At 46.1% G+C, this 11,603-nt stretch overlaps 2 protein-coding genes across 2 annotated transcripts; both read right to left on the bottom strand.

Moving 5' to 3' along the window:
• Window positions 1–288: 288 nt before the first annotated feature.
• On the bottom strand, window positions 289–3,978 carry KD926_005672 (fungal specific transcription factor domain-containing protein; the record flags this gene model as incomplete). Its single annotated transcript, XM_053098862.1, has 10 exons — window positions 289–772; window positions 841–967; window positions 1,658–1,832; window positions 1,922–2,234; window positions 2,288–2,751; window positions 2,818–3,009; window positions 3,067–3,081; window positions 3,137–3,402; window positions 3,732–3,759; window positions 3,811–3,978. 10 exons carry the CDS (start codon window positions 3,976–3,978, stop codon window positions 289–291), a joined length of 2,232 nt encoding a protein of 743 aa, XP_052957357.1.
• Window positions 3,979–4,326: 348 nt separating this feature from the next.
• On the bottom strand, window positions 4,327–5,523 carry KD926_005673 (RTA1 domain-containing protein; the record flags this gene model as incomplete). The annotated part of the gene is made up of 4 exons (XM_053098863.1): window positions 4,327–4,539; window positions 4,592–4,716; window positions 4,775–5,187; window positions 5,264–5,523. 4 exons carry the CDS (start codon window positions 5,521–5,523, stop codon window positions 4,327–4,329), a joined length of 1,011 nt encoding a protein of 336 aa, XP_052957358.1.
• Between the last annotated feature and the right edge of the window lie 6,080 nt (window positions 5,524–11,603).

An 11,603-nucleotide genomic window follows, 5' to 3' on the forward strand; every position in this document is an offset into this window, starting at 1 on the left:
GTGCTCGGTGTTCTCGAAATACAAATCTCCCTCGTCGGTAGGTGGGAATCCAATGCACAGAATGTCGATAATTTGTTGAGCTAAATGGGTCAAGCCAAAGTAAATAGGCTCGGAGGACCTTGATTGAAGATGATGGAAAGAACCTACAATCGCAAAAATACCATGTAAAACCGAAAAGAAAAAGGGGGAATGCCACTGGTTTATTAATTCTAAAGTGCCCATAGCTAATTCCATGGCATTTATTTCCCACAGCGCCTCATGTTTCGAATTCTAGTGGTTCGGTGTGATTTAAGAATAACCATTTTGACCAGTGTTCTCTTTCAGTTCAACACTCATTCTTTCCTCGTCTCCTGCCCGAGTTCGCGGTAACAATGCCACTCCGGCGTACAAAAATAGTGTAGACACAATAAACTCCATGAAGTATTGGAGGAATGCCAGGGCGACGACACCTGATACCCCTGTCATGAATCTGCTGTCGCTGAAGACGTACATGGTTGCTAGCCCGTAAGCGACACGCACCCCGAGGAAAGGTATGCTTATAAGACAAATAGTCGTGAGAGCTCGGCCACTCTTGCATGACCGACACTGGTACTCGATCATTCCGCAAATGGCAGTCTGGACAAGGAACAATACTGCGACCAATATGGACGCGGCTTGACTCAGGTCATTTCTCGATGTACTCATGCCAACAATGTAAAGGATGAGAACGGCATACTGCGTCAGATGAAGAATGGTCCACATCATCTTGGGGATTGGGTCGCGGCGTAGAATCCTATCTTTGCTGTCTTAACGTCAGTATAAAGGGAGAGCAGTGAGCAGCTGCTTTCATTTTGCACGTACACTATCGCAATGAGCTCAAGCATTCCCAATAATAAGGCCATAACCCCAATAGAGCCAATCACGTTGGCAGCCATCTTTAGTCCGCTCTGGTGGTTCTCATCGCCAGCAATCTGTAGTGCCGAGCCCACTATACGTGCAAGCGAAAGTAGAACAAGATAAAGCCAACCGAGCTGCTTTCCAAACCCTTCGCGGTGGCATATCCATGCAGAAACAAGTAGTAGGGGGAAGAAGCAGATGATCACAACAATAGAGAGCGCTGAATGTGACGAAATGGCCATTTTTCTCCCCAGGTATTGGCTGCTATTGCTGGGCGAGGACGAGAGACACAGATAAACAGATAATTCAGATTTCAACGAATAACAAATTCCAGTAATTTTTACAATTCATCGCTACCGCCGATCAGTGAGAATTGCACCGAGCCGAGATTGCGAAGTATAGAGGATTGAAATTCAGATCTCGGGACCGAGATTGATGACCCACTCCTCGCACGTTCGGGAGTCTACTCCCTTTCACCGAGTGTTCTAGGGACGGTACCACTTTCCTCTGCGGTCATCTTTCGTTCGCTTTCCGAATGGTAGGTGCTATCCTTGGACCTTCGGTATCTTGTAACGTAACCTTGTCCCTTGGCTTTTTCTAAATTTGTTAAATCCTATAAATGGAACCAGACCACTCCTCCTTAAGTCAAATGTTTTATGCGTCGTGACAAAAGATCATCCTAATCACCTTCCTTCAAGGTGACGGAAAAATCATAAATTGATATATTCTGGGCATAACTCATTGTAACATTACTGAAACACCTATGCAGCATGTGACATACTCTCCCAGTCTATGACCGACGCGAATAGGGCCCCTAAATCAGCTTCCGTGGCAGTCTGCATACTGGAACGCCATAAATTGTCGCTTGTGAAATAATCCTCAAATGCAGGAGAATCATTCCGAATACTTGATCCGCTCCTCGTTGCTGTTCTCCCCTCGATGACGTGGTTATAAATCTGTTTCTCAATACATTAGCCGTGGAAATTATTATCGGTGTGAAGCGCTAATTTTTCGCTAATTTTTCGCTAATTTTTATAACACTCACCTCATTTTGGACCCAAGTGTCTGATCGTTCCGCGGGCAAGCTTTGGATGTCCTCGGTGCTCCGGGACTCGGACATAATCGCTTGGTCGCTTATTTGTCTCTCGTGGCTCTCGACATATCCTCTAGCAATATATGGAAAATATGATAAATAGCCTCCCGGCTGTGTTCCCCCGGAACGCCGTTCGATAAGGCTGAAATGTCCAGAGACAATGTCCATCAGCATGAGATTTTGGCGTGTCTCAGGATTGTCTGGATAATGGATAACAAAATCAAAGACGATAAAAAGGGCAGCCAGAGGCATAATGGCCAAAACACTAGTATCAATATATTAGTCCAACATTTCGTCTTCGTTTCAAGGAATACGCACAATGTAGGCGTATACGGCTCAACATCAATTTGACTGGTCAGTTCAATGACTGACCCAGCTGCTTTTAGAAGAGTCTTCTCGCTTTCGTGTATCTTGCCTTGATTGGAAGCAAGGTGAAGCTTCAATCGCTCCGATGTTATAAGCAGATGAAAATAGTAGAAGTGTGTGCGTAAGGCTATTTCCTTTAAAGCGGACTGGGAGGGAAAAGGCCGCGTGGGTGGTTCTCCTGGTCGATAGTCGATAGGTATAGATTTCCTCCAGTCTTCTAACAATTTTTGCACATGGTCAACGGCCGAAATTAACTGTTCAGGTTGATGAGTAGAAGCATCCACCGAGAACAAGCAGGCGTAGGCAATCGAAAATATTCGACTGATCCGAATCGAGGCCAAGAGCCAGTTAAACTCCCCGAAAATGGACTGATGAACCTCGGGAACCGGACAGCCAACGTCACAGTCAGCAATTGCCTGTTTAGTTAGATCCATCCTTCAGTTCTTGCAAGATCTGGCTATCATGCCGAGGGAGAAACTCACCGAAGCCCTTCGACCTTGAAAATTGTACTGTTTTTCAAGGTGGTAGACTACCCAAAAGACTCGGTGGCACTCCATTGGACTTCCATCTACAACAGAGGACTTGTGGTACCTTAGTGCAAGGACCATTCGAGTTGCCTCGGCTAGGAGTGTATGGTCTACCTGGAGGCAGGATGTATTCATCGCAAATATGGCCTTAATAATCAGCGACGATTAAGCATGAATTCTGGGTTCCATAACATCATAGCATACCAATGCTGTTATTGCCTGAATTTACACGTCAGCAAGAGAAATTCAGCAGAGGGTGGGAGCACGACGCTACCTGGACGGCTTTCAGAGACTCTCGAGCTAATAACAGTCGGGGCACGTAGCCAAGTGATGTTTGAAAGAACTTCCAAGCTTTTCCAGTTCCCGCGTCAAACGAGCCACAGCCATGATACTGACATCCTAACGCTAAAACCGCCTGATACAAAACAATAAATGCAATATCTGTGCCGAATGACTGAGACACATAGAGTGTTTTCACAGTTTCTTCGAACTCGGCCTGAATGAGGAAAGGGAATACAGGGTGGATATTGTCAAAGTAACCTGAGTCAATAGTTAGAATTAATAAAGAAATATGCGTTCCGGGGATCGAACTCTTGATATAAACACTAGCCAGTTCTATTGGTATAATCTCCGTGCTTCCTGTCTCGTTCGGGCGATTCTTGGCCATTTCATGATCGGATCTTGCCAAGAGGCGCGTTCTTATAGTCAGATCCATCTGATATATCAGATCACGGAGTCTCGAGTTCCCTAGTCTTTGAGTCAGGGATTCAACCCGTTTTTTGGAGAAAAACGCAATCCCGGAGCTTGAAACTGGAATAAGTAGAAGTAAAAAGGTCAACGAATGCAAATTACCTCGATGAATAACGCACTGGCAGAGATACCTTGCTGATCATGGGGCTGTTTTAATGTTAGCGGCAGGATATACCAGCCAGCGATAAGAATACATACTTGTAGAACCGAAAATTCATCAAAGAGAGAAGCCTCTTCGGAAGTGCCTTGAAGTAGCCGGTCTATAAAAAGGGCGGTAGAGTGCCCATAGGCCACAGTTGACCCATGCAGCGAGGGCCGAATATCTGTGTCCACAATGAATATCGATAGGATAGTGATCTGTAGCATATTTATTACCTCGTTTGGATCGAGATGCGCGTTTTGAAGTGCTGAACTGACAGACTTCCTTCCTTTTCTGTATATAACCGCGCCATGATGAGTCCTTGAACCGTCTTTTGGAATACAATATCACATGAACGTACAATACAATGAATACATGCTCGATGTTCGCTTGAAGTATCAGGAGGAACTAAACAGAGCGCGCAATGTTAACTACTACCTGGGGGCGAATGCCGAAATGCAAGAGTATTAGGTATCCTACCTAAACACCGAACTTTCCGAGAGCGACACTGGTCGCATGTTTGACTCAAGCGAAGAGCCTGCATGTTCTCGCCTTGTCAATTGGGTCAGGCGCCGTTACATAAAAGTTGGATGGATCTCGGAGATCTCGTTCTGATGAGGTGGCGGAAGAGTCAAGTAATGGTTTGTGCTGCGGCGACCGAGAACCGAGAACCCCTTCGCCGGCTTTTGCTGGGAATTCTCGGCATTCGGCGCCTTGGCATTCTCTTCTTTAGGTAAGTCTATGCTCCAGCATTTCTTATGCCGACTTAATCGAGTTCCACCGTCTTCCTATGACCACACCAGGATGTAAAACCGTCAACCAAATACACGCAATCGATACCATAGCGCCATCCAGCACCATCAAGGCAGGCTCATTATTAGCCAAGCTGCTATGAAACCCGCCATTCAGCTCAAAGACGCGGAAGAAGGACCGAATGAAAATAGTCACGGTGGCGACAGGGATGCCTAAATGTATCAATTCTCCGTAAACTTGGTTGCCGGATCTTCTGATGCCATGACTTACAAATTAAGAACCATTTCCACTTTCGAGTATTCCTTATCAGGAAAAGCTCTGGGTTTGATGACCGAAGCGGCTCGAGTCCTCTAGATTTCTTCGACCCCATTGTCGATTTGATTGCGAACTCGGCTCCGAATGCCATAAAAAGACACAGTGCAGCAACTTGAAATGCGAGACCCGCTATCATGATATTGACGCCCTCGGTGCGAGATTCACTGGTTTCAGCAGAAGACGTAATTGCCCCTCCGGCAGCCTGTAGAATCAACGAGATGACATCGCAGGTCACAAAAACAATTGTGTAAGTCCGCGGTTTGAGGCGAGATACGTCTTCACCCTCGTGGATAATGATGATTCGCCCAAGACAGAGATAGATTGCTGCTCCAAAGAAGGCCGGTCCGATAGTGAGACAGACAAGGTAGCTATAAATCTCACAATAACATTAGTCTTTGATCTTCAGTATTTTGCAACACCTCAGCAAATGAGAGCGGAACAAACAGTAGGAAATTTGTGAATCCGAACGGATTATAATGTAGCTTTATCCGTCCTACATATCCCAGAGCCTCAAGGATAAGACCGCATATCATGGTTATAGAGAAGGCCCACGTGCGGTAGCATAATAGAAATGTCATCTGGACGAGCAGGATAACCAAGAAAAGGGCTAAAAGGAATGTATTTCCGCCATTGGAGGGCAGATATTGAATGTATGCAAGGTCGAGGGAGCATGTTTCCAAAGTGCACGATTCGGTTGAAGACATGATGAATTCCAGTGACAGGCGCGCAAGATCCCAAGATACGGTCGATATGAGTATCCATCAGCGGAAATCCTCTTCAAAATAAATCATTACTTGTGCTCGCTCAATAATCAGGATTATGTCTTAGTATTATTGTAAGTGGCCCGAACAAATATTACTCTAGCGTTGATTCGGACAAGGGCACAACTAATACCGAAGTATGGGATCTCGCCATGAAAGACCCACCAGTCACCAAAACACCGAAGACCGAGAACGTGTGCATTCCCCACTACACATTGTCCACTATGATAGTTGTAGGCAGCCTAGATATTAAGTGACAAGCTAAATATTGCTATTATCACGCGTGGAATTAGTGCGACACACTCCCTAATTATGGTATTAATTTTTTCCAGTAGAGGTCTCCAGCTCCGTAGAGATTGTTTCTGAACGGGCTGTGTAGGTTGCTTCTGAACCTGCCTGGCGACGAGCAGATCCAAGGGTTCCCGGTCCTTGGCCCGGGAAATCAATCACGTCTCGGTGGAAACGATTGCCGAAAGATGCCTTGAAGTCGGGGTCCACAGACGCGATGTATTCAAGGTCGGTCGCGTAACGATCGATATCACGGCTGAGGCTGGATGTACTGAGAAGCTCATACCAGTAAGAGGTTCAATGCATCCATGGAGTCGGACTGTAGGGTCGTTTCCGTAGCAATTTGGCAGGTTGCCGAGTGGTCCGTGTAGAAAATGACTGGCATGTCGTGTGGAGCTGACTCGATCATAAAACGGACCTTCTTCAACACCCACACCAAGCACGACACTTCAAGCTCTGTATGCCAGTAATTCAACTCCGGTGCGGTCGCCTCTCTACTCAGAAACATCACCGGTTCGATCGCCGTTCTGGAGGGCGGCTTGGCCACATCTGCGTGCTTGTAATAAGAGGCTAAATGATAAATCTATACCCTGTGACCCTGCTTTTTCGAGCTGTCTAGGTCAATGTAAGCCTGCTCGGTGAGATCAAATACCAATACCCTCAATCAAAATGAGCTCGTATGTCTTCTGCGTGCATGGTAATATAGGGTCATAAGCGAGGACGCAGTCCGCAGAATGAGACGACTCGTATTGTAGGGAATCATGAAGGTTTGATTGTAGTTTCCAGCCTACATGTTGATGTCGGCTTCTTTATAATTCAAGTCCAGTATTAGCCCATGCAATGTATAATAGACATATTTAGCCAACTGAGTGCTCATGAGAGAATTTTCACAGTCAAGCCCCAAATTAGCTTGTTTGTTTGTGGCTGTTCGAAAATTGTTTTCATCTTTCCCTAATCTCCACCTTTAGGCTAAACAATCTCAACAGCCAAACATCCAGTCGTTGTAATTGTTATGTAATGCACTACATAACCAGGAACGCCTCAGAAAGTGCTCAGTGTTCTGTGTGCGTGATAGATCATCTGGTGATTATATTGAGAAAATAGACTATCAGGTGGTAATTTGAAGCAGTTGTTCACCCATATATGCAGTTACATGTCTTAGGCAATCACCAATCCTATTCTTCGCCTCAACAATCAGCAAGTTCGACTCTTGCTTCCCGGGGCCTCCGTACCACAATGTGTAGTCTGCTTTTCAGGTAACGTATATAATGGCGTTCCATCATGACTTGTCCCCCTCCGAGAAAATCAAGCAACATGTAAATTTTCTTCGCCAAATCAAAGCTTACATCCAACGCGACCTGAGAGAAAATCCATAGCCTAATATTTTGAGGCTATTCTCTCACCTAACAGATTTGAAGAGCTCATTGAAGGCATCCATTAACGTATCGTGAGACTGGGTTTGAGGACCGCCGAGACACCATGAAATCGTGGAAAGTATGGTCCGTCCTGCTCTTTCGTACCAACATTGTGGATGTTGGTTTTCTGTGTCCTATCCATTATTGCTGAATCGCGGGATACAGATCAGGGAGTTTCATCAATTCGACAGTCGCTTGCGTTTTTGATGCAGTCGCTTGCGTTTCTGGTTCAGGACTTTTTGAAATCTAATATTAGCTTCCATTCTGTTATAGATCAAATATAGGAAAATTATAAATAAGAAAAGATTCCTTTGGATGTCGAAGATCTGCACACAGCATGGAGGATATCGTGTATGCCTAGTACACCTGCGAGACAAGTCTCAGTTGGTGGGCATATTCTTCAAAGGCTTTATCGCCCCGCATGACAGCCACCCCAAAGCCATGGTCTCATCGTCCTCAGCAACTGCATAAATCCCCGACATCTTCTGTTGGATGGCAACAAGGTTTTTAACTCCGTCTCTGGTGCTCCCCTCAATAACCGAAGGCCTCAGGACGGAATCCCACTTGACCTGGGTCCCGTAGGCATCGTCCATTTCCATGGCCATGTCTCCTGTCTCGCTTAAGTTGTGAACGGTCAGACGCCGCTTGTTTGAGGAGAATCAAAAGGTTTGTATACCTTTACCTTCCGTTGGCGAATTCCGATATGCCAGCCACGGGGATCGGGGACGAGCGGCAGGGATGAGCCAACAAAAGCGGCCAACCCAACACACTGGTCGTCCACGATCAACAGAAAAGGTAGGAAACAAGCAAGTCGATATCCACGTCCTTGACGAGAGGACGCGCCGGGCTTTATGTTTTCATCGACAGTGCAGAAATTGAAAACAATCATAAAACGGGAAAGCTTGAAAACAATGAAATGAGAGAAGTCAAAAAAGTGGCTGCCTTCCAGGGCGAAGTATTTCGTTTTTGGCCATATGACGCCTCATGATCCCATTTTTTGTGCCTTAATCCATGTAGAGAACCCGTATGATACTCGTTGGGGTTGAACTAGGCCGTGAAATTATTCACGCTATTGCTGCTATAGTCTTCAAAGAAGCGCAGATTTTGTACTATGCTAGACTTTGAGGGTGAAATTTCCTTCTATGCCGAACGGTGCTTCTTTGTTGGAGTTTCTTGTAGTCGCCCATTCATCGAAGATCCCTCTTCGTGATACCAGAGTGCTGGCCGAATGTATGGGCGAGAATAAACGGGAGTTCGGTGCTAATTTTGAAATTCATCAATATGCAATGGAACACGGCGACTTTAAGATCATCGAGATTTTGTGGTCCCGTTTCAAATTATGCATATGCTTCGCACTTTACATCTCCGTTTGCGTACTTGCTGATGTGACAATAACATGTCAAGGATCTGGCCTTGTATGACTGACAAAGCAATTTCACATCCTTCATGGCCTCGCCATGTGACCTGCTTCTTTTCTGATCGCTGTATTGGTGTTCTTTGATGATTCTCCTCTGCATCCTGATTTGGTCCCCACTCTCCTTTGTACCGATAAATATCTTCCCCGCTCCAATTGCATTTGATGACCGTGCCATTTCTCATCCCAGCATGGACAGCTGGCTGACCGACACGCAAATGCCATTCTCCCAGCTCGAGATCACTTAAGAATCCAGGAATTCGACCCTATGATTCGCCATCCCCTAAGGATTCATGTAGAGGCAGAACATAGAGGAAGTTCGAACTCTATTATTGCTGGGAACAATTCCGCCCTGCCTTCTTTGTAATTCTTATTCGATCTGCATTCCACCGGTAATTCCCCGCAGGTAAAAATTGAACTCTCTTGAGTTTTTCAATTGTTCCTCCCCGGACATGGTTAAGCGTTCGCTTGAATCTCCCATAACTCTGTCACGAAATGTCAGATGTATATGAGTAAGTGGCCCGTTTCCTTTTTTCTTTGAGATGGATGAAATGTGCGCTCTTCCTCCAGCACAGCGAGCCATTGCATTTTGAGACAGATTGTGTAGATGATGCTGAATATAGCTTCTCAACTGACAAAGCTGCAACTTCCAGAGGGCATTTCATTCCATCCCGGGCAACCTGCCCCAGTGCAGCGTTTCACCGGGTCAAAAGATGTTATGGATGAGAGTGATGATGTGGGTACATACGGCCATTGCATTGTTATTACCGAATTTCCGTTGCCCTTGTAATATGCGTGCTCCATGCAGCGCCTGTTAAGTCCACAATTTGAGCGAATGATGACGGAAGCTTCCTGGGCTCTAGGCTTTAAGTCCCTTACCACTTTCGGCATTGGGTCGAACCGACACTGTTCTCGCAAAGAATTGCCAGGTCCAAAACCGACGACCTTGAATCATGTAGTATAGACCCTGTCGCAGAAATCCTAAATAATTTGAATAGGGAGTCCAGATGCCTTATTTTCCAGAGTGGAAGATTAAGAGTTAGTAGACAGTTCTATTACATGTGTCCGCGATTTCCGCAGCGGAAGCAGGTATGATTGTCCTAGAATGTATCGATTAGTAGACATTCTATGGGTTGAAGGAACTCTACTTGCGTGAAACATTTGGACGCGACGCCGTGGACAAACTTCGTTATGTCCGCCATCTGAAATCTTTTCCTTAAGTGACAGCCCGCGACTATTGTCGACCGTCGGTTGACCGGCCATAGTGCACAAGCCATTGGGGGGTTTTACTTAACCATCTTCCGGTCTTCTTGGATAAGTGCAGGTTTGCTTGAGGTGCTGATATAGGGACCAGACTTGTATGAAGGCAAGAGAATAACCAGTGTATACCTGGGCAACATGACTTCGCATGTCATGAGATAAAACTCCCTAATCGGGCGCTTGTTCAATGAACGCGTGGGTAGGCTAATTCTAAATGGACCGTCGATTCGGATTAGAATTCATATTTCATATATCCAGTATTCGGTAGAGATATCGGCTGAATCCAAACACCTCACACATGGATTCCCACGGGCTCCTTTTTGTAGCGGGAGGGTAAGATGTCATGACCGCGTAAGCTTGCCCATCATGGCATTCTCAACATGACATGCAACAGAACAACGGGCCGATATCGAGGTGTTTCGAAGAGGGGCACATTTTCAGGCCGATGTTAACATACCAGAACCTGGCCTCAAGGATACGTCTTTTTCAGCAGGAAGTTTCCAGGTGTGATTATCGCCTTCTTGAAGGCTCTTCGGTCCCAGTGTTCACTGTGCCAGATATCCAATCCCTGCAACTGCACCCCTCGACGCTGGACCGGAAACACAAGTAGATGAGCCTCTCGAGGCAATCCCGGTAGATCCCACGGCAGACCTTTAGGGACTTGGACACATCGCTGTGCTCCAGTCGGAACCAGATTCTGTCGGGGAATTTGGTGGCCAACTCGTGAGCGGCCAGATGTGCGTGCTCCCAGGGCGCGTTCGGCGAGGTTATGGGGTGGAACCCATTTATTTGGGTCTCGCACTAGATCGATTTCCTTCTTCTTTCCCTCCTATTTCGACTTGTTCATGCTTTTATTTTTCTTTTCCTTGGGGCGCGAGGAGGGGCCCCATCCGCGAAGAACCGGAGTAGACATGTGCCAGTATAGGCATAGCCAGAAGACCTGCACTAGGAGGTAAGAAGGGAGACTGAATACGAAAGACTGCGCACTTACCATCTATGGAGCTCTGCGGGGAGGGTACCCGGGGTTCGGTACCCGGAAATTGCATATGGATATGCCGATAACTGCCCGATACAATACAGCTCAAAAGATGTGTATCAAATCCCCGGCAGGCCTCAGCTAGGTTTAGACATGGCGATGTAAGAGACCTATCTAAGTTAGTCGATTCGACCAATTGTGCTTTTCGGAGACAGAAATTGGGACGAACTGTGTAGCTGTCATAAATCGGCCCCAATATCAGATAACAGTGTGGTTATTGGTTTCAAGTGGCTTGTTGACTTGCCAGAAATTGATAAAATGTAACTCGACACTGGTTGTCTTTTGGAAGGAAGCTTTACAAACTCAATATAAGACAGCACTTTCCCGATATTCAGGATTATACAAAAGTGTAGGCGAAGCTTTTCGATCGCTTTCATAATCAATTCAGCCATATTGAGCGGGAAGCCCAAGACGATGTCCTAGGCCAAGTACATCGCTTAAACCCATATGGGAATCTCTGGCATATTTCTGGTAGCATTATGAATCTCACTAAATTTAATTGGTGGATACGTTTCGATCTTTCCCCGTTAAATTCTTCAATGTGTGGAATTGTGGATCCCAGCGGGCAACATAGCAAAGTACGCCGGCTATGATCTCGCAAGCCGCGACG

The sequence above is a fragment of the Aspergillus affinis genome, assembly GCF_023601865.1.
Source record: "Aspergillus affinis strain CMG 70 chromosome Unknown NODE_28_length_305421_cov_87_880826, whole genome shotgun sequence".
Lineage (NCBI taxonomy): Eukaryota > Fungi > Ascomycota > Eurotiomycetes > Eurotiales > Aspergillaceae > Aspergillus > Aspergillus affinis.